A 22,555-nucleotide genomic window follows, 5' to 3' on the forward strand; every position below is an offset into this window, starting at 1 on the left:
TTGTGGGTTTGATTCCCACTCCGGGTGACTGCCTGTAAGGAGTTGGTGTGTTCTCCCTGTGTCTGTGTGGGTTTCCTCTCGGTGACTGTCTGTGAGGAGTGTGGTGTGTTCTCCCTGTGTCTGTGTGGGTTTCCTCTTGGTGACTGTCTGTGAGGAGTGTGGTGTGTTCTCCCTGTGTGGGTTTCCTCCGGGTGACTGTCTGTGAGGAGTGTGGTGTGTTCTCTCTGTGTCTGCGTGGGTTTCCTCCGGGTGACTGTCTGTGAGGAGTGTGGTGTGTTCTCCCTGTGTCTGCGTGGGTTTCCTCTGGGTGACTGTCTGTGAGGAGTGTGGTGTGTTCTCCCTGTGTCTGTGTGGGGTTTCCTCCGGGTGACTGTCTGTGAGGAGTGTGGTGTGTTCTCTCTGTGTCCTTGTGGGTTTCCTCCGGGTGACTGTCTGTGAGGAATTGGTGTGTTCTCCCTGTGTCTGCGTGGGTTTCCTCCGGGTGACTGTCTGTGAGGAGTGTGGTGTGTTCTCCCTGTGTCTGTGTGGGTTTCCTCCGGGTGACTGTCTGTGAGGAGTTGGTGTGTTCTCCATGTGTCTGCGTGGGTTTCCTCCGGGTGACTGTCTGTGAGGAGTATGGTGTGTTCTCCCTGTGTCTGCGTGGGTTTCCTCCGGGTGACTGTCTGTGAGGAGTGTGGTGTGTTCTCCCTGTGTCTGCGTGGGTCTCCGGTTTCCTCCCACAGTCCAAAAAAAACCCCACACGTTGGTAGGTGGATTGGCGACTCAAAAGTGTCCGTAGGTGTGAATGTGTGTGTGTGTGTCTGTGTTGCCCTGTGAAGGACTGGCGCCCCCTCCAGGGTGTATTCCCGCCTTGCGCCCAATGATTCCAGGTAGGCTTTGGACCCACCGCGACCCTGAACTGGATAAGCGCTTACAGATAATGAATGAATGAATAATGTAATGTAACTGTGTTATTACTAATCAGAGGTCATTCTTGCTAAAGGACCTATATGTTAAATGTGAATCGGATTATTTTACATGCTAGATTGAGTGGGGTGAAGTTGTTACATCATTTTTAATATTTAAGTGTTTGAGTAAGTTTCAACAAAATTAATGTTTAGAGTTTCTTTTGTAAGATGACATACCTGTAGCTGTGTTTTGTGAATCATATCTCACTACATCCTTCTCTATATTTTTCCATCATTTCCACAGATTATCTGGTTGTTTAATAACAGAAAAAGGCTGTTCTTCTCTGGCGTCAGCTCTGAAATCAAACCCCTCCCACCTGAGAGAACTGGATCTGACCTACAATCACCCTGAAGAGTCTGGAGAGAAACTGCTCTCTGATCCACTCTGCAGTCTACAGACACTCAGGTATGGAGAGAGACAGAGAAAAATATTATTACATTTTTATACAAACATTTTAAACATTAGATCAAGTGAAGTATTGACAGATTAAAGTGGGCATAGTCTTCTCCGTTTCCTTTTAATTTTAATGAGCCACACACAGCTCACACACACTGCTCTCACAGGCATTACATTACACACTGTGTGATGCAGCTGCCTTCATTGAGACACACAGAAGCTCTGTATTAAATGTGTTCTCTTCCTTCTCTGCTCAGGTTTACTGCTTTTGTCAGTCCTCTCATTTCTCCACTATTATTTTGGCTCTGTTTTCTCAAGTCTCCACTCTGCTCTGGTCTGTTTTACACTGTTTAACACCCCTCAAGCCTGAACATTTCCAAATCACTAGTTTCACCTCTTCCAACAAAAAAGTACCCAGAATGCATTTAGTTCTCTGAGCCTGTTTGTATTTACAGCAAAAAAATAAACAGAATTAACATGAAAAGAAACCCCACCCCTCCAAGAACACCCAGGATTTCAGAGAGGCAAACCAGGGGTTAAATACACAGCACATAGCAGCAATGAACAAAATGGTTTTGGGTCTAAATTGAAAAGCTTGAAGTGTCCAGATCAGAAAGGTGTTTTCAGCCCGATCTAAAGCTTCCTTTTGGTTTAGACATAAACCCAAGGCTGAGATTTCCACTCTGATAAGGAACTGTCTCTGACTACAATTCAGTCTCCAAAAACATGGGGACACTGTGCGAACTGTGAACAAATAGAGAATGGAATGATGTGAAAATCATTTAAAACCAATTAATGAGACAAAACAAATGCCCTCACACTGTTATAAAGCAGCTCTTTTTTATTTTATTCTGTTTATTTCTACCACTAGGGTCTTCTTCAGGTAAACACCCAAGTGATGGAAAATTAACTTTTTGGCAGACACCAGCCTGTGACATCACAGTTTACCTGCTCATCAACACTGACAGAATGAGCCACAAATTACAATAATAATTTAAAATAATAAAATTTTAGGAAGGTTTATATCTCAGTGTCGTACGGAGGAATCCAGAGGAAAGGAACTGGAGACGAGAGTCGGTTTGGAAACAATAAAAACTCCTGGAGTCTGGACTGTGAAGGGAACAGTTTCTATCTCCTCCACAATAATCAGTTCACTAAGATCCCTGCCCCTCCCTCTCCCTCTAAGAGAGTGGGGGTGTATCTGGACTGGGAGGGGGCACTCTGTCCTTCTACACCATCCCCCCCAACACACACACACTCACACACTTACACACACTCACCACCACATTCACTGAGCCCCTCTACGCTGGGTTTGCGTTTTGGGAACAGTCATCATTGCGAGTGTGTGATGTGGAGTAAACACTAAACTGTGTGTGTGTGTGTGTGTGCATAGTGCCTCTGTTTTCTTCTCTCTTTTCTCTCACTGTTTTCTTTCTCTTTCAGTATTTTCTCTTTGATCTCATCTTTCTTTCTCACATTTTGTCTCGTTTATCTCTCCATCTCTGTTCCATTTGCCTCTCACTTTGTTCACTCACTCTCTCTATTCTTTTTTCTATCACACTTTCTCCCTCTGTATTCTCTCGTTTATCCCTCTGACATTTTCTTTCCCTCCTTTTTCTCTCTCTTTTTTCTTACTCTCTGCCCTCTCTCCATCTTTATTCTCTGCTTTAACTGTCTGACCAATTTCTTTCCCTCCTCTTCCTCTGCCTTTTTTTCTTTCCGTCTCTATTCTGTTTTAACTCACTGTTTTCTCCCTCTGCCTTTCTGTCTTTATTCTTCTCACTTTCTTTAGTTTCTCTTCTTTCTGTTTTTTATTCTCACCTCTTTCTGTCTCTGTTCTCTTTTATTCCCATCACTTTTTCTCCTCTTTTTCCTCATCTCTCTCTCTCTTTCATTCAGAATTACACATGTATTGTCAGAAATATTAAAACAAATATTTTTTAAAAATTTAATTTATTTAAAATGGTGATACAATTAAATAAAACAATGAAGAAGAGAACGTTTGTTGTTAAATGTCTGTTGAGATTAAAAAAAATCATTAAAAATGGAAATGTTGATTGTAAAAATCTATCTGTGAAAAGAGAGAATATATTTAACACATGAGAGAGAGAGAGAGAGAGAGAGAGAGAGAGAGAGAGAGAGAGAGAGGAGAGAGAGAGAGAGAGAGAGAGAGAGAGAGAGAGAGAGAGAGAGAGAGAGAGAGAGAGAGAGAGAGAGAGATGAGAAGAGAGAGAGAGAGAGAGAGAGAGAGAGAGAGAGAGAGAGAGAGAGAGAGAGAGAGAGAGAGAGAGAGAGAGAGAGAGAGAGAGAGAGAGAGATGACCCTTTTTTTGGACACCAGAGGGCATCTGAACTCCAAAGCTGGTTTTACAGGTTGGAATCCATCTTTGAGACAGACCCCAATGTTGCCAAAGACCAGAACATAGCCCTTCAGAATCCAATAGCATTGGATTTGTGTGTGTGTGTGTGTGTGTGAGTGAGAGAGTTTAAACTCTTCCACCTATCTCTTAGTGACAGAAGAAGCAACACCTTTATTGAGCCCTTTGGGAAATTGCTTCAAGTGAACACACAAACACACACTACTCAGTAATTCTTCTCACACACTAGGGGCTGTGACCCCCTCTGCGTTTGGGAGCAGTTTAGAGGTTAGGGGCCTTGCTCAAGGGCACTTCAGCCGTGAATAAATTATTCTTTGCTGCTCCCGGGAATTGAACCAATGACCCTCCGGCCTCAAGCTCTCTTCTCTAACCTCAGGACTACCACTGACCCCCAGTCCAGAGTTATTTGAGGTTATTGTCCAGTCCCTAGTTTTAGAGGTTAATAAATACTTCATTGTGTTAAATCAAGAGTGATGTAGATTTAACAAATATTTAACAAAACTTAAGATCGGGAGAACGTCTGGAAACACATGTTGTTCTTCAATCAAAAAAAACTACTACTTTTTTTTTTTTTTTGCTGGTGATGAGTTGGATCTGATGACGGGGAAAACTACAGGAAAGGCCTGGTAAACCCAAACGTATAGTAAGTATGTGCTGGAAAAAGCTGGCAGAGGACTCTGTCCAGAAAGATTTCAACTCTCACCTCCGAGAGACCTTCTCTCTTCATATAGCTGTGCTGTAGATCAGTCTGAACACACTGTTTATAACTGATTATAACTGTTACAGTTCAGGAGTGGAGTCTGTATTTACTCTTACAGACGATAGAGGGCGCTGTGCTGTAGATCAGTCTGAGTCTGAACACACTGTTTATAACTGATTATAACTGTTACAGTTCAGGAGTGGAGTCTGTATTTACTCTTACAGACGATAGAGGGCGCTGTGCTGTAGATCAGTCTGGGCCTGAACACACTGTTTATAACTGATTATAACTGTTACAGTTCAGGAGTGGAGTCTATATTTACTCTTACAGATGATAGAGGGCGCTGTGCTGTAGATCAGTCTGAACACACTGTTTATAACTGATTATAACTGTTACAGTTCAGGAGTGGAGTCTGTATTTACTCTTACAGACGATAGAGGGCGCTGTACTGTAGATCAGTCTGGGCCTGAACACACTGTTTATAACTGATTATAACTGTTACAGTTCAGGAGTGGAGTCTATATTTACTCTTACAGATGATAGAGGGCGCTGTGCTGTAGATCAGTCTGAACACACTGTTTATAACTGATTATAACTGTTACAGTTCAGGAGTGGAGTCTGTATTTACTCTTACAGACGATAGAGGGCGCTGTGCTGTAGATCAGTCTGAGTCTGAACACACTGTTTATAACTGATTATAACTGTTACAGTTCAGGAGTGGAGTCTGTATTTACTCTTACAGACGATAGAGGGCGCTGTGCTGTAGATCAGTCTGAGTCTGAACACACTGTTTATAACTGATTATAACTGTCACAGTTCAGGAGTGGAGTCTGTATTTACTCTTACAGATGATAGAGAGCGCTGTGCTGTAGATCAGTCTGAGTCTGAACACACTGTTTATAACTGATTATAACTGTTACAGTTCAGGAGTGGAGTCTGTATTTACTCTTACAGATGATAGAGGGCGCTGTGCTGTAGATCAGTCTGAGTCTGAACACATTGTTTATAACTGTTACAGTTCAGGAGTGGAGTCTGTATTTACTCTTACAGATGATAGAGGAGGCTGTGCTGTAGATCAGTCTGAACACACTGTTTATAACTGATTATAACTGTTACAGTTCAGGAGCGGAGTCTGTATTTAGTCTTACAGATGATAGAGGGCGCTGTGCTGTAGATCAGTCTGGGTCTGAACACACTGTTTATAACTGATTATAACTGTTACAGTTCAGGAGTGGAGTCTATATTTACTCTTACAGATGATAGAGGGCGCTGTGCTGTAGATCAGTCTGAACACACTGTTTATAACTGATTATAACTGTTACAGTTCAGGAGTGGAGTCTGTATTTACTCTTACAGACGATAGAGGACGCTGTACTGTAGATCAGTCTGAGTCTGAACACACTGTTTATAACTGATTATAACTGTTACAGTTCAGGAGTGGAGTCTGTATTTACTCTTACAGATGATAGAGGGCGCTGTGCTGTAGATCAGTCTGAGTCTGAACACACTGTTTATAACTGATATAACTGGTACTGTTCAGGAGTGGAGTCTGTATTTACTCTTACAGACGATAGAGGGCGCTGTACTGTAGATCAGTCTGGGTCTGAACACACTGTTTATAACTGATTATAACTGTTACAGTTCAGGAGTAGAGTCTGTATTTACTCTTACAGACGATAGAGGGCGCTGTGCTGTAGATCAGTCTGAACACACTGTTTATAACTGATTATAACTGTTACAGTTCAGGAGTGCAGTCTGTATTTACTCTTACAGATGATAGAGGGCGCTGTGCTGTAGATCAGTCTGAACACACTGTTTATAACTGATTATAACTGTTACAGTTCAGGAGTGGAGTCTGTATTTACTCTTACAGACGATAGAGGGCGCTGTGCTGTAGATCAGTCTGGGTCTGAACACACTGTTTATAACTGATTATAACTGTTATAGTTCAGGAGCGGAGTCTGTATTTACTCTTACAGATGATAGAGGGCGCTGTGCTGTAGATCAGTCTGAACACACTGTTTATAACTGAATATAACTGTTACAGTTCAGGAGTGGAGTCTGTATTTACTCTTACAGACGATAGAGGGCGCTGTGCTGTAGATCAGTCTGAGTCTGAACACACTGTTTATAACTGATTATAACTGTTACAGTTCAGGAGTGGAGTCTGTATTTACTCTTACAGACGATAGAGGGCGCTGTGCTGTAGATCAGTCTGGGCCTGAACACACTGTTTATAACTGATTATAACTGTTACAGTTCAGGAGTGGAGTCTATATTTACTCTTACAGATGATAGAGGGCGCTGTGCTGTAGATCAGTCTGAACACACTGTTTATAACTGATTATAACTGTTACAGTTCAGGAGTGGAGTCTGTATTTACTCTTACAGACGATAGAGGGCGCTGTACTGTAGATCAGTCTGGGCCTGAACACACTGTTTATAACTGATTATAACTGTTACAGTTCAGGAGTGGAGTCTATATTTACTCTTACAGATGATAGAGGGCGCTGTGCTGTAGATCAGTCTGAACACACTGTTTATAACTGATTATAACTGTTACAGTTCAGGAGTGGAGTCTGTATTTACTCTTACAGACGATAGAGGGCGCTGTGCTGTAGATCAGTCTGAGTCTGAACACACTGTTTATAACTGATTATAACTGTTACAGTTCAGGAGTGGAGTCTGTATTTACTCTTACAGACGATAGAGGGCGCTGTGCTGTAGATCAGTCTGAGTCTGAACACACTGTTTATAACTGATTATAACTGTCACAGTTCAGGAGTGGAGTCTGTATTTACTCTTACAGATGATAGAGAGCGCTGTGCTGTAGATCAGTCTGAGTCTGAACACACTGTTTATAACTGATTATAACTGTTACAGTTCAGGAGTGGAGTCTGTATTTACTCTTACAGACGATAGAGGGCGCTGTGCTGTAGATCAGTCTGAGTCTGAACACATTGTTTATAACTGTTACAGTTCAGGAGTGGAGTCTGTATTTACTCTTACAGATGATAGAGGAGGCTGTGCTGTAGATCAGTCTGAACACACTGTTTATAACTGATTATAACTGTTACAGTTCAGGAGCGAAGTCTGTATTTAGTCTTACAGATGATAGAGGGCGCTGTGCTGTAGATCAGTCTGGGTCTGAACACACTGTTTATAACTGATTATAACTGTTACAGTTCAGGAGTGGAGTCTATATTTACTCTTACAGATGATAGAGGGCGCTGTGCTGTAGATCAGTCTGAACACACTGTTTATAACTGATTATAACTGTTACAGTTCAGGAGTGGAGTCTGTATTTACTCTTACAGACGATAGAGGACGCTGTACTGTAGATCAGTCTGAGTCTGAACACACTGTTTATAACTGATTATAACTGTTACAGTTCAGGAGTGGAGTCTGTATTTACTCTTACAGATGATAGAGGGCGCTGTGCTGTAGATCAGTCTGAGTCTGAACACACTGTTTATAACTGATATAACTGGTACTGTTCAGGAGTGGAGTCTGTATTTACTCTTACAGACGATAGAGGACGCTGTACTGTAGATCAGTCTGGGTCTGAACACACTGTTTATAACTGATTATAACTGTTACAGTTCAGGAGTAGAGTCTGTATTTACTCTTACAGACGATAGAGGGCGCTGTGCTGTAGATCAGTCTGAACACACTGTTTATAACTGATTATAACTGTTACAGTTCAGGAGTGCAGTCTGTATTTACTCTTACAGATGATAGAGGGCGCTGTGCTGTAGATCAGTCTGAACACACTGTTTATAACTGATTATAACTGTTACAGTTCAGGAGTGGAGTCTGTATTTACTCTTACAGACGATAGAGGGCGCTGTGCTGTAGATCAGTCTGGGTCTGAACACACTGTTTATAACTGATTATAACTGTTATAGTTCAGGAGCGGAGTCTGTATTTACTCTTACAGATGATAGAGGGCGCTGTGCTGTAGATCAGTCTGAACACACTGTTTATAACTGAATATAACTGTTACAGTTCAGGAGTGGAGTCTGTATTTACTCTTACAGACGATAGAGGGCGCTGTGCTGTAGATCAGTCTGAGTCTGAACACACTGTTTATAACTGATTATAACTGTCACAGTTCAGGAGTGGAGTCTGTATTTACTCTTACAGATGATAGAGAGCGCTGTGCTGTAGATCAGTCTGAGTCTGAACACACTGTTTATAACTGATTATAACTGTTACAGTTCAGGAGTGGAGTCTGTATTTACTCTTACAGACGATAGAGGGCGCTGTGCTGTAGATCAGTCTGAGTCTGAACACATTGTTTATAACTGTTACAGTTCAGGAGTGGAGTCTGTATTTACTCTTACAGATGATAGAGGAGGCTGTGCTGTAGATCAGTCTGAACACACTGTTTATAACTGATTATAACTGTTACAGTTCAGGAGCGGAGTCTGTATTTACTCTTACAGATGATAGAGGGCGCTGTGCTGTAGATCAGTCTGGGTCTGAACACACTGTTTATAACTGATTATAACTGTTACAGTTCAGGAGTGGAGTCTATATTTACTCTTACAGATGATAGAGGGCGCTGTGCTGTAGATCAGTCTGAACACACTGTTTATAACTGATTATAACTGTTACAGTTCAGGAGTGGAGTCTGTATTTACTCTTACAGACGATAGAGGACGCTGTACTGTAGATCAGTCTGAGTCTGAACACACTGTTTATAACTGATTATAACTGTTACAGTTCAGGAGTGGAGTCTGTATTTACTCTTACAGATGATAGAGGGCGCTGTGCTGTAGATCAGTCTGAGTCTGAACACACTGTTTATAACTGATATAACTGGTACTGTTCAGGAGTGGAGTCTGTATTTACTCTTACAGACGATAGAGGGCGCTGTACTGTAGATCAGTCTGGGTCTGAACACACTGTTTATAACTGATTATAACTGTTACAGTTCAGGAGTAGAGTCTGTATTTACTCTTACAGACGATAGAGGGCGCTGTGCTGTAGATCAGTCTGAACACACTGTTTATAACTGATTATAACTGTTACAGTTCAGGAGTGGAGTCTGTATTTACTCTTACAGACGATAGAGGGCGCTGTGCTGTAGATCAGTCTGAGTCTGAACACACTGTTTATAACTGATTATAACTGTCACAGTTCAGGAGTGGAGTCTGTATTTACTCTTACAGATGATAGAGAGCGCTGTGCTGTAGATCAGTCTGAGTCTGAACACACTGTTTATAACTGATTATAACTGTTACAGTTCAGGAGTGGAGTCTGTATTTACTCTTACAGACGATAGAGGGCGCTGTGCTGTAGATCAGTCTGAGTCTGAACACATTGTTTATAACTGTTACAGTTCAGGAGTGGAGTCTGTATTTACTCTTACAGATGATAGAGGAGGCTGTGCTGTAGATCAGTCTGAACACACTGTTTATAACTGATTATAACTGTTACAGTTCAGGAGCGGAGTCTGTATTTAGTCTTACAGATGATAGAGGGCGCTGTGCTGTAGATCAGTCTGGGTCTGAACACACTGTTTATAACTGATTATAACTGTTACAGTTCAGGAGTGGAGTCTATATTTACTCTTACAGATGATAGAGGGCGCTGTGCTGTAGATCAGTCTGAACACACTGTTTATAACTGATTATAACTGTTACAGTTCAGGAGTGGAGTCTGTATTTACTCTTACAGACGATAGAGGACGCTGTACTGTAGATCAGTCTGAGTCTGAACACACTGTTTATAACTGATTATAACTGTTACAGTTCAGGAGTGGAGTCTGTATTTACTCTTACAGATGATAGAGGGCGCTGTGCTGTAGATCAGTCTGAGTCTGAACACACTGTTTATAACTGATATAACTGGTACTGTTCAGGAGTGGAGTCTGTATTTACTCTTACAGACGATAGAGGGCGCTGTACTGTAGATCAGTCTGGGTCTGAACACACTGTTTATAACTGATTATAACTGTTACAGTTCAGGAGTAGAGTCTGTATTTACTCTTACAGACGATAGAGGGCGCTGTGCTGTAGATCAGTCTGAACACACTGTTTATAACTGATTATAACTGTTACAGTTCAGGAGTGGAGTCTGTATTTACTCTTACAGATGATAGAGGGCGCTGTGCTGTAGATCAGTCTGAGTCTGAACACACTGTTTATAACTGATATAACTGGTACTGTTCAGGAGTGGAGTCTGTATTTACTCTTACAGACGATAGAGGGCGCTGTACTGTAGATCAGTCTGGGTCTGAACACACTGTTTATAACTGATTATAACTGTTACAGTTCAGGAGTAGAGTCTGTATTTACTCTTACAGACGATAGAGGGCGCTGTGCTGTAGATCAGTCTGAACACACTGTTTATAACTGATTATAACTGTTACAGTTCAGGAGTGGAGTCTGTATTTACTCTTACAGATGATAGAGGGCGCTGTGCTGTAGATCAGTCTGAACACACTGTTTATAACTGATTATAACTGTTACAGTTCAGGAGTGGAGTCTGTATTTACTCTTACAGACGATAGAGGGCGCTGTGCTGTAGATCAGTCTGGGTCTGAACACACTGTTTATAACTGATTATAACTGTTACAGTTCAGGAGCGGAGTCTGTATTTACTCTTACAGATGATAGAGGGCGCTGTGCTGTAGATCAGTCTGAACACACTGTTTATAACTGAATATAACTGTTACAGTTCAGGAGTGGAGTCTGTATTTACTCTTACAGACGATAGAGGGCGCTGTGCTGTAGATCAGTCTGAGTCTGAACACACTGTTTATAACTGATTATAACTGTCACAGTTCAGGAGTGGAGTCTGTATTTACTCTTACAGATGATAGAGAGCGCTGTGCTGTAGATCAGTCTGAGTCTGAACACACTGTTTATAACTGATTATAACTGTTACAGTTCAGGAGTGGAGTCTGTATTTACTCTTACAGACGATAGAGGGCGCTGTGCTGTAGATCAGTCTGAGTCTGAACACATTGTTTATAACTGTTACAGTTCAGGAGTGGAGTCTGTATTTACTCTTACAGATGATAGAGGAGGCTGTGCTGTAGATCAGTCTGAACACACTGTTTATAACTGATTATAACTGTTACAGTTCAGGAGCGGAGTCTGTATTTACTCTTACAGATGATAGAGGGCGCTGTGCTGTAGATCAGTCTGGGTCTGAACACACTGTTTATAACTGATTATAACTGTTACAGTTCAGGAGTGGAGTCTATATTTACTCTTACAGATGATAGAGGGCGCTGTGCTGTAGATCAGTCTGAACACACTGTTTATAACTGATTATAACTGTTACAGTTCAGGAGTGGAGTCTGTATTTACTCTTACAGACGATAGAGGACGCTGTACTGTAGATCAGTCTGAGTCTGAACACACTGTTTATAACTGATTATAACTGTTACAGTTCAGGAGTGGAGTCTGTATTTACTCTTACAGATGATAGAGGGCGCTGTGCTGTAGATCAGTCTGAGTCTGAACACACTGTTTATAACTGATATAACTGGTACTGTTCAGGAGTGGAGTCTGTATTTACTCTTACAGACGATAGAGGGCGCTGTACTGTAGATCAGTCTGGGTCTGAACACACTGTTTATAACTGATTATAACTGTTACAGTTCAGGAGTAGAGTCTGTATTTACTCTTACAGACGATAGAGGGCGCTGTGCTGTAGATCAGTCTGAACACACTGTTTATAACTGATTATAACTGTTACAGTTCAGGAGTGGAGTCTGTATTTACTCTTACAGATGATAGAGGGCGCTGTGCTGTAGATCAGTCTGAGTCTGAACACACTGTTTATAACTGATATAACTGGTACTGTTCAGGAGTGGAGTCTGTATTTACTCTTACAGACGATAGAGGGCGCTGTACTGTAGATCAGTCTGGGTCTGAACACACTGTTTATAACTGATTATAACTGTTACAGTTCAGGAGTAGAGTCTGTATTTACTCTTACAGACGATAGAGGGCGCTGTGCTGTAGATCAGTCTGAACACACTGTTTATAACTGATTATAACTGTTACAGTTCAGGAGTGGAGTCTGTATTTACTCTTACAGATGATAGAGGGTGCTGTGCTGTAGATCAGTCTGAACACACTGTTTATAACTGATTATAACTGTTACAGTTCAGGAGTGGAGTCTGTATTTACTCTTACAGACGATAGAGGGCGCTGTGCTGTAGATCAGTCTGGGTCTGAACACACTGTTTATAACTGATTATAACTGTTACAGTTCAGGAGTAGAGTCTGTATTTACTCTTACAGACGATAGAGGGCGCTGTGCTGTAGATCAGTCTGAGTCTGAACACACTGTTTATAACTGATTATAACTGTCACAGTTCAGGAGTGGAGTCTGTATTTACTCTTACAGATGATAGAGAGCGCTGTGCTGTAGATCAGTCTGAGTCTGAACACACTGTTTATAACTGATTATAACTGTTACAGTTCAGGAGTGGAGTCTGTATTTACTCTTACAGACGATAGAGGGCGCTGTGCTGTAGATCAGTCTGAGTCTGAACACACTGTTTATAACTGATTATAACTGTCACAGTTCAGGAGTGGAGTCTGTATTTACTCTTACAGATGATAGAGAGCGCTGTGCTGTAGATCAGTCTGAGTCTGAACACACTGTTTATAACTGATTATAACTGTTACAGTTCAGGAGTGGAGTCTGTATTTACTCTTACAGATGATAGAGAGCGCTGTGCTGTAGATCAGTCTGAGTCTGAACACACTGTTTATAACTGATTATAACTGTTACAGTTCAGGAGTGGAGTCTGTATTTACTCTTACAGACGATAGAGGGCGCTGTGCTGTAGATCAGTCTGAGTCTGAACACATTGTTTATAACTGTTACAGTTCAGGAGTGGAGTCTGTATTTACTCTTACAGATGATAGAGAGCGCTGTGCTGTAGATCAGTCTGAGTCTGAACACACTGTTTATAACTGATTATAACTGTTACAGTTCAGGAGTGGAGTCTGTATTTACTCTTACAGACGATAGAGGGCGCTGTGCTGTAGATCAGTCTGAGTCTGAACACATTGTTTATAACTGTTACAGTTCAGGAGTGGAGTCTGTATTTACTCTTACAGATGATAGAGGAGGCTGTGCTGTAGATCAGTCTGAACACACTGTTTATAACTGATTATAACTGTTACAGTTCAGGAGCGGAGTCTGTATTTACTCTTACAGATGATAGAGGGCGCTGTGCTGTAGATCAGTCTGGGTCTGAACACACTGTTTATAACTGATTATAACTGTTACAGTTCAGGAGTGGAGTCTGTATTTACTCTTACAGACGATAGAGGACGCTGTACTGTAGATCAGTCTGAGTCTGAACACACTGTTTATAACTGATTATAACTGTTACAGTTCAGGAGTGGAGTCTGTATTTACTCTTACAGATGATAGAGGGCGCTGTGCTGTAGATCAGTCTGAACACACTGTTTATAACTGATTATAACTGTTACAGTTCAGGAGTGGAGTCTGTATTTACTCTTACAGACGATAGAGGGCGCTGTGCTGTAGATCAGTCTGGGTCTGAACACACTGTTTATAACTGATTATAACTGTTACAGTTCAGGAGTGGAGTCTGTATTTACTCTTACAGACGATAGAGGGCGCTGTGCTGTAGATCAGTCTGAGTCTGAACACATTGTTTATAACTGTTACAGTTCAGGAGTGGAGTCTGTATTTACTCTTACAGATGATAGAGGAGGCTGTGCTGTAGATCAGTCTGAACACACTGTTTATAACTGATTATAACTGTTACAGTTCAGGAGCGGAGTCTGTATTTACTCTTACAGATGATAGAGGGCGCTGTGCTGTAGAACAGTCTGAGTCTGAACACACTGTTTATAACTGATTATAACTGTTACAGTTCAGGAGTGGAGTCTGTATTTACTCTTACAGACGATAGAGGGCGCTGTGCTGTAGGTTTGATCTGTTATGTGTCAGGGTCATGTCTCCAGTTTGAGTCGTGGTCCTGATAAAGCTCCTGTTTCCACACTGAGACACTGGATCAGCTCAGTGGTGTATTTTAGCCAGTGATCTCAGAGTTAATAAAGACTCTTATTGTGTCCACAGTGCTGTAGTTCAGGGGATTGAACTCGGTGGAGGGTCTGTGTCAGTTCACAACATTTCTCTCCACTCGGACTGATCTCTGCTCCAGTGAAAGTCACAGTAAGATCACAGTTCCCCGTAGAGGGAGTTTCATTCATTCTGGGTAAGGACTCCCCCGGGGGAAATAACTCCTGTTCCTGAGGTAGTAATCAGTCCGATCAGAACTCATGACGAGACGCTCAGAGATCTCCCTCTGTTTCTCCTGAGTGTGTAGTAACTCATACACAAGGCCATAGGGACAGTGAAATATCCTCCACACACTCACTCTGAGCTCTTCAACCTGACAGTGATATGAACACAGTCCTGATCTAAAGGGAGCAGTGATCCTCCTCAGTCCAGAGTTATTTGGAGTCTAGACGTCTCTGATCTGGAGCGTGGTGTGAATGGGGGAGTCCTCAGTGCAGAGTAAAGAGCTGATTCCTCGTTAGTAAAGTGCAGGAAAGCTGTTGTAGAAACGTCCCTGTCTCAGAAAGATCAGTGGATTGTTTTTGGGATGAAGGGCTGCTGCTGTGAAGATTCCCTCCCTCTGTTTCTGCTGGTGGAGACGGGAACGCTGTGTTTCAGATCATTGTTCCAGAAAGACTCCATCAACACGTGTTAATCTGGGCTCCTGGTCATTGTTTCTCAGGGCGTCTCGACTCGTCCGTCACAGTGAACGTTACAGTTTAACCCTTTATTAACCATCACACTGTCTTTAGTTTAAATAACTACTGCCTCCATCACCTGGGACTGAGACTTTTTAATCAGAATTATTATTAACACTGAAGTGTACGAGCTCTGAAACAGTTCATACCTCATTAATATGAATATTAACACTGCTCCAACATCCCAGCATCACACACTCACATTATTTACAGCAGTGTTCCAGTTAAACACAGAGAAATAAATAAACTCCTACAGGAGGAAGGGGAAAGTTGTGCTGAAGAAGAAAATAATCTGAATCAAATTTCCATCTCATCTTCTGTACGACAGCAGTGCAGTGTGGATTTCTGACACTGGTGGTCGCTGTAAGACAACTCTCTCTGTATGTGTGTGTTTGTGTGTGTGTTTACTCGTGTGTGTAATAACGTTTAAACATGCAAGACAAGGACGATAAAACTGTTCAATTGTAGAAACAGTGTCTCCATGAAACACAGATAAACTCTATCATTAGTGTAATGTAATAAATAATATTCACTGTCAGATTATTAACAGTGAGTTCAGACTTTTGCAGAAGGCTCCATAAGAATAACACTGGTGTTTTTAATAATGCAAGGGGTGGGGGGTCAGGTCTCTACTCTTCCTTTGAAACATTGCTGTGAGGATTTGATGGCATTCAGCCACATAAAGGTGTTATAGCTGTGTTCTGCCAGCAGCTTTAGCCCCTGAACACCAGAACCTGCAGATCCACTGCAGCAGGGGGCACTGTCCCTGTGCTCTGTGTGGATCCAAATGCCTGGGTGCAGTGAGGGGGACACTGTACTGAATAAACAGCGCCCTCCTTCAGACGAGACGTAACACAGAGGTCCTGAGGGCAGTAAAGACCCCGGAGGCAGTTCCTGGAACAGAGTCAGGCTCAGGGTGACCCCAGTGTCCTAAATCTGCCCCTGTGGTCCCTCTCTCTGTCCTCCTGACCGTCCCCGTCTTCAATAAACCGCTCTGTCCCTCCCCCTCGTCTCCTCTCGTCCTCACAGCTGGTGTGTGGTGAGGGACTGGAGAGGATCGTCCAGGTGGAGGTGGACACTGGGGGAGGAGGAGGACACTCTCTAATGTCCCAGAGAGTGTGAAGAGCTGTGGGGGTCTAGAACAGCGCTGGAGAAATGGAACATACATTCATTCATTCACTCGTTCATAAACAGGAGTGAAGTGTGGTTCTGATGATCATAAGTTACATACGCAATAAATAAACACATGTACTTCACTGAAATAAAACAAGCACTGGTTCATATTTGTAACGTTTCTCTGAGAATATGATCAAAAGTAAACATTTCAAAACTAATATTTTGTTAAAAGTGCATTTCCATAACCTCTCCTCTCTGATCCCTTCTTCTTTTACCTTTCCCTCAGAGGGAAGAAAGGAACGACATCATGGAGAACTGGATCTCTGTTCACTCTTTATTTTAGAGCAGTATTTCTAACCCCTCTCTCCAGGCTCCATAGCGACTGTTGCTAGGTTGAAAGCTTTTACAGAACTGTGGAATAAACCCCTTTCAGACCAATGACAAGCTGCAGAGGTTTAGTTTAAAGATGCAGTCAGTTCTTTCACCACTGATTCTTCATGTTACACTGACACCTAGTGGTCTGTCTGTGTCAGAGACTCTGTACCAAACCTGTTCTAAAAATGACTGCCCCCATGTGGGGGACCCGCTCTGTGGAGCTTAAACTGGTTCATTCTGGGACGACAGAGTGGTTTGATTCTTCACTTCATGAGAACTGCACTTTACAGAAAACAAAGTAAAAATAATCAATAATTACTTTCATAAACATTGGTTGCTACTTTTTGCTTTTAGAGCAGGACGTCTGGTTCCATTCACCTCCACTGTCCACTGTTCTGAACCCTGGAAGTTCCTCTAGAGCCAGAACTCTGTGTCTATGTCTCCACCAGAGGAGGATGCAGAGAGTTTGAAAATCTGCTATAATCCAAAGAAAAGCAGGAGATGAGGAGAAAGTAGAGGACGATGACGTTCTCCTGAAGAACACCTTCCTCAACCCTCAGCCGACTGTGAACACTGTCACATCACACCTTTACTTTACTCCAACAAGCTTTAACACTGTTACTGTGCTTTATTTCAGCCTCACCACAGAAATACAGAAATATTAGACACCGTGCAGATGTGGTGAAGTCCATCCAGATGTGAATGAGTGTTTAATGTGTCACAGATTTACCTCTGTTTCACTCTTCACAGGTTTAGATTTAATAAGGTAATGCAGTTTTGACACATCCAGGCCTCTGGGGGGCGCCAGTGCCTATAAAAGCAGCCCTAGTGTCCTCTAAAAGGGAGGTGAGGTAGAGCACCTAGTGACAGCTACAAACAGGTGGAATCCAGAAACAGCTCAGTTCCATTCAGTTCTTTGTTTCAAGAATTCGTTTTCCCTGTTCATCCAGTAAGTGTTTAATCTCTCTGTTATAAACCGTGACTTTGTGTGTTGTGATAAAACTGTGTTGAGGCTAGTGCTAAGATTATTGTTAGCAGGTCAAGGCTAAAGCTAAGGCTGTGGTTAGCAGGCTAATGCTAAAGCTAAGGTTAGCAGGCGAATGCTAAAGCTAAGGTTAGCAGGCTAGTGCTAATGTTACGGTTATCGTTAGCAGGTTATCTTTCAGGTGTAAAGTCATTCAGTGATAATTGTGTTTATGTGTGAGCTGCTGTTAAAGAAAAACCAGGACAGAAGGAAAAGCCTGAGGATTGTGGCTTCACTCTTCCTCCTCCAACTTCCCTCCATCACTCCATCACTTCAGGATCCTCCTCCTAATGAAAGACTGGTCTGACTCTCCTTTCTCTGGTTTATTCTTCATTAAGGCTCTGGGATCTTCTGAGTAAGAGCTCAGGTTCACAGAGACACACTCTTTCTATTTTAGTGGTGTTTGTGTGTGTTTATATCAGAGCTGGGTGTGTATTGTGTGGTAAAGGGGAGGTTCATCTATTGTTCACTGCATATTCACTGTATTATAACTTCAGTGACAGTAGAACAAAGAGGAATCCTATAATTGTTTGTGTTGCTCACGTTGTTCGATCATTTAAAGTCCAATCTCAGACATTCTCCTTCCCTGAGGTGTGTGTCGCTCCAGTGGGAAAATGTCCAGCTGTGTGTTTATAAATGAAGTGTTTTACAGAAAAACTGAGGGTGAGAAACAGATGTTAATGACATGGTAAATATTTATGAACACATTTATTATTAAAGTGATTATATTATAAATAAACTGCTGAAAAACAGAGTGAACTGAGTCATCTTCTCTTTATTTAAATGTGGTTCTTTGAGGGTTCCTCCATAAAGATAGTGACTGTAGAACCATAAACCCTTAAAGGAGCCATCAGTCATTCTCCACTCCTTCAGGAATGTTCTCCACGTCCTGAAACAGCCTTTACACTGACACCTAGTGGCCTGGATGTGTCAGAGGTTTGTACTAAATCTATTTAAACGCTGCCGCCCCAATATTGAGGCCCTGATCTCTGGAGCATAGACGAGTTCATTCAGAGACAACAGCAGTTTATAGAAAAAGGTCAAAATAATAAATAATCACTTTATTCACTGTTTAATTTCCTCAAGAAAATGTCTTATGAATCCACTCTAGAAAATGTTCAACTTTTAGAAACTGAAAATAACGCGACACGTCACACACTACAGAGCTTTAAAGATCAAACACACAGCGTTTAATCAGTGTCTGAATAAAACCTCGTATCTCCAGAACAGCAGCTTTACAGGAGAAAGGGAATCAGATCCAGTTCTGAATCATTCTGGAGCAGGACCGCTCAGCTTCCTGTTACACTTCCTGTACATCTCATGATGAACGGACGTCTCCTCGTGTTGTTAGAGATCAAACATTCAGTTCTCACCACAATGTTCTGAAATGGTTCGTATTCTAGGATCAGACCAGGGTTTAATTTGTAAATCATGAGGTGATGGAACACAGAGAGTGGAGTGATCCAGCGAGTGCACAGTGAGTGTGAAGGATCCAGAATGCACTGATGAAGGTGTGCTGTGGGGGAGGGTGTCATTCGTGCTGTAGGCCGTGGGTGGTAAACTCATTCTGAGGAAACAGGAGCATTACACTGAGCTCAGAGCAAGGGGCCGGACCGATTTTTACTGAAACCCAACACTGCCTTCACTTCCTTTGAAAAGAAGCAGTAAATCCTTTTTGCTGATGGACAACTACATGATTAGAGCATTTTGGCTGAAGTGTGCTGCTAGTGGAACAGGGGCTGACTTCAGGAGACTGCACTCAGCTGAGGGAGAGGTCTTCAGTGGTGGTGATGGTGATGTAAAGAGAAGGGCAGTGTGTAGTACGCACTGAAGAAAGCCGTCAGAACTGTTCCACACAAATACAGAGAAAACCTGGAGCAGCAGCAGTTCTCCTCAAACCACTGACTCCAAACCATTACAGAATACACACTGTGTCTGCAGCCTCTACACACCTCCCCTCCCCCTGCTCTCACCTCCACCCCCTCACCATCACTGAACAGCAGGTCTGCAGCACACTCAGGAAACAGAAGATCAGGACGCTGCTGGCCCTGATGGAGTCTCCCCTGTGACACTCAGACTCTGTTCTGAGTTCTCCTTCCTCACTGATCTCTTCAGTCAGGTCCTGAGTCGGTGTGTTGTACCTGCTTTAAGACGTCTGTGATCAGAGCAGTCCTGAAAAAGCAGAACATCTCCGTCCTGAATAACTACAGACAGCTGCTTTAACGTCTGTCATCATGAAGAGTCTTCAGAGACGTCTTATTAAACTTATTAAAGCTATGATCGATGTCCTCCAGGACCCTCTGCAGTTTCCAGACAGAACCCACAGCTCTGTAGATGACTCCATTAACTCGGCTCTGCACTACGTCCTCAAACACCTGGATGGCTCCAACACTGATGTCCGTGTGGTGTTTGTAGACTTCAGCTCTGCTTTCAACACCATCACCCTGACGTTCTACTGGATAAACTGCTGTACCTCAGTGTCCCCCATCAGTCTGCTCCTGGATCCACAGCTTCTTCTCCAACAGGAAACAGGGTGGGGACTTCATCTCAGACGCTCTCTGTCTCAGCACTGTGCTCCTCAGGGATGTGTGTGTTCTCCTCTGCTCTACTCGCTCTACACCAGTGACTGCTCTTCCCTCAGTGACTCGGTTAAACTCAGTAAGTTTGTAGACGACACAACCCTGATCTCCTCTGAAACAGCAAGGAGTCCTCGTACCGAGAGGAAGTGACACGACTGGAGACACGGTGTGAGACAAACAACCTGGAGCTAAACACACACCAAACCGTGGAGATGATCTCTGACTTCAGAAAGGACTCCACCCACTGCCTCCAGTGGAAACACACAGCTCCACAGTCACAGAGCAGAGTCCTACACAGTCCTGGGCTCCAGGGTTCAGCAGGACCTCAGAGGGGGGACACAGCACAGTGAATAACAGAGGAGTGGTGACGTGTAAAGAATGTGGGAAATAAATGAAAGACATTGACCACATCACACTCCATAAGGAACCTGAAAACACACCCTGATAGATCTGATTAATTAGGGGCTCAGTCTTGATCCCAGCTCTATACACAACACAGTGCTTCTCCTTCTCCTTACCCTCAGTTTACTCTGACTCCACATAGTCACTATTCCCCTGACGTACTGAGATACATTCATCTGTGGTGTTTCTGTTTTAATCTGAACTCATAAGCAGTTAATATTTACACTACATTTACCACATGGGCTTTTACTGTGTTATTGACTTAGACTTGACTTTAAACTTGATACTGGAACTGCTACACACACACACACACACACACACACACACACACACACACTGTGAATATCTTATAGAAAGTGTTCATCTGTAGCTGGTTCTGATCATATCCTCATTTCCACATTCTTTATTGTGGAGCGTTCACTCGTCTTCTGTCTCTTTTATGTTTCATTTGTCTGTGTTTATTCTCTTCATCTTCTCTTTATTCATTTAGTTTTAATTTAATGTTGAAACCCACAGTAATTCCTTGTAAATGGAGGGAGATTATTTGTGTTTAATCAGTGGAGTATGATCTACACATTTGTGAAGTATTTAGAGACTAAACTCTCTCTGTGTTTTACACCAGATTCTGTACGAATAAGAGTCTGATATCACAAGTGCATCTGAGGACGTATCAGATTACCTTCCTGGTGTGTGTGTGTGTGTGTGTGTGTGTGTGTGTGTGTGTTGTGACTAAACCTGTTTGTGTCTTACTCATTTCTACATTTCCTCCGAGAAATTTCCCCTGCTCTGTGGGGGTCCTGAGGGGGTCCTGACCAGTGAAGAACAGGGGAAAGAGGACAACAATCAATCAGTAAACATTCATTTAAACTCAGATCTCACTAGAGGTGTTCAGACTTTTACAGCGCAGCTGAGCTTTATACAGAAAGAAGGGATTAGAAATAATAAACTTATATTTATGATTAAAAAGTGTTGCAACAAAGTTAAAATAGAAACACAAATGTATTTATAAAGTAAAACTCCTGGGAAATTTTACATCTTTACATTCTTAATATTGTTACATTTAATGACAAAACTTGACAGGAATTCTGTGAAGCTGCTTTGTGACAACATCAGTTGTAAAAAACACTGTACAAATAAATTTGATTTGATTTGAAGTAGTAAATAAAATATAGAAAACTAATAAACAATAAACAAATGTGAGAAATCAGGGCCTGGACTAAAACACTGTGAAAAAGATGAAATCAGAATAAACACCAGTAATAAATATTAAAATATTAAAATAATACAATAATAAACAATAATTAAAACAATGAATAAACAAAAGGCAATGATTAGTGGAGTGGGTTTGGGGAGTGAAAGGTAGTTTATTCTATTCCCACGACCCACAGGAGAATTAGGGACAGTGGGAGTGAAGGAACAGCACTGTCTCCTCCCTCAACATCCATGGCTGATGGTCCCTTCAACAAGCACCACACCCCCAACTGCTCCCTGGGCACTCGGGGTGACAGCCCCCTGCTCTAGGTGTGTGTTCGCTGCCCCAAATGCACTAGTATGTGTGTGTGTGTGTGTGGGTGTGTGACACATTTCATTGTACAATGACAAATAAATGCACATTAACATTAAACTACAACAGATCAAAATAAAGAACTGAAACAGATTGTAATAACTGATCTAGCGTCAGTGTGAGTCTGAGTGGAGGGGGTTAGAGGTGTAATAACTGATCTAGAGTCAGTGTGAGTCTGAGTGGAGGGGGTTAGACGTATAATAACTGATCTAGAGTCAGTGTGAGTCTGAGTGGAGGTGGTTAGAGGTGTAATAACTGATCTAGAGTCAGTGTGAGTCTGAGTGGAGGTGGTTAGAGGTGTAATA

General features: G+C 42.3%; 2 protein-coding genes across 2 annotated transcripts in view; both read left to right on the forward strand.

Annotated features, from left to right (window-relative positions):
- The window catches only part of LOC136700260 (uncharacterized), a 44,405-nt gene extending 27,756 nt beyond the window's left edge, over positions 1-16,649 (forward strand). Inside the window, exons 10-13 of the mRNA XM_066675540.1 lie at positions 1,192-1,353; positions 2,359-2,533; positions 16,220-16,306; positions 16,593-16,649. Coding sequence (XP_066531637.1) covers positions 1,192-1,353; positions 2,359-2,533; positions 16,220-16,306; positions 16,593-16,649 — 481 coding nt within the window. The remainder of the gene's footprint in view (positions 1-1,191; positions 1,354-2,358; positions 2,534-16,219; positions 16,307-16,592) is intronic.
- Positions 1,317-22,555, forward strand: part of LOC136699109 (uncharacterized) — a 73,237-nt gene continuing 51,998 nt past the window's right edge. Inside the window, exon 1 of the mRNA XM_066673570.1 lies at positions 1,317-1,353. The gene's annotated coding sequence lies outside the window, so the exon portion shown is untranslated. The remainder of the gene's footprint in view (positions 1,354-22,555) is intronic.

This window comes from Hoplias malabaricus, chromosome 6 (assembly GCF_029633855.1).
Source record: "Hoplias malabaricus isolate fHopMal1 chromosome 6, fHopMal1.hap1, whole genome shotgun sequence".
NCBI lineage: Eukaryota > Metazoa > Chordata > Actinopteri > Characiformes > Erythrinidae > Hoplias > Hoplias malabaricus.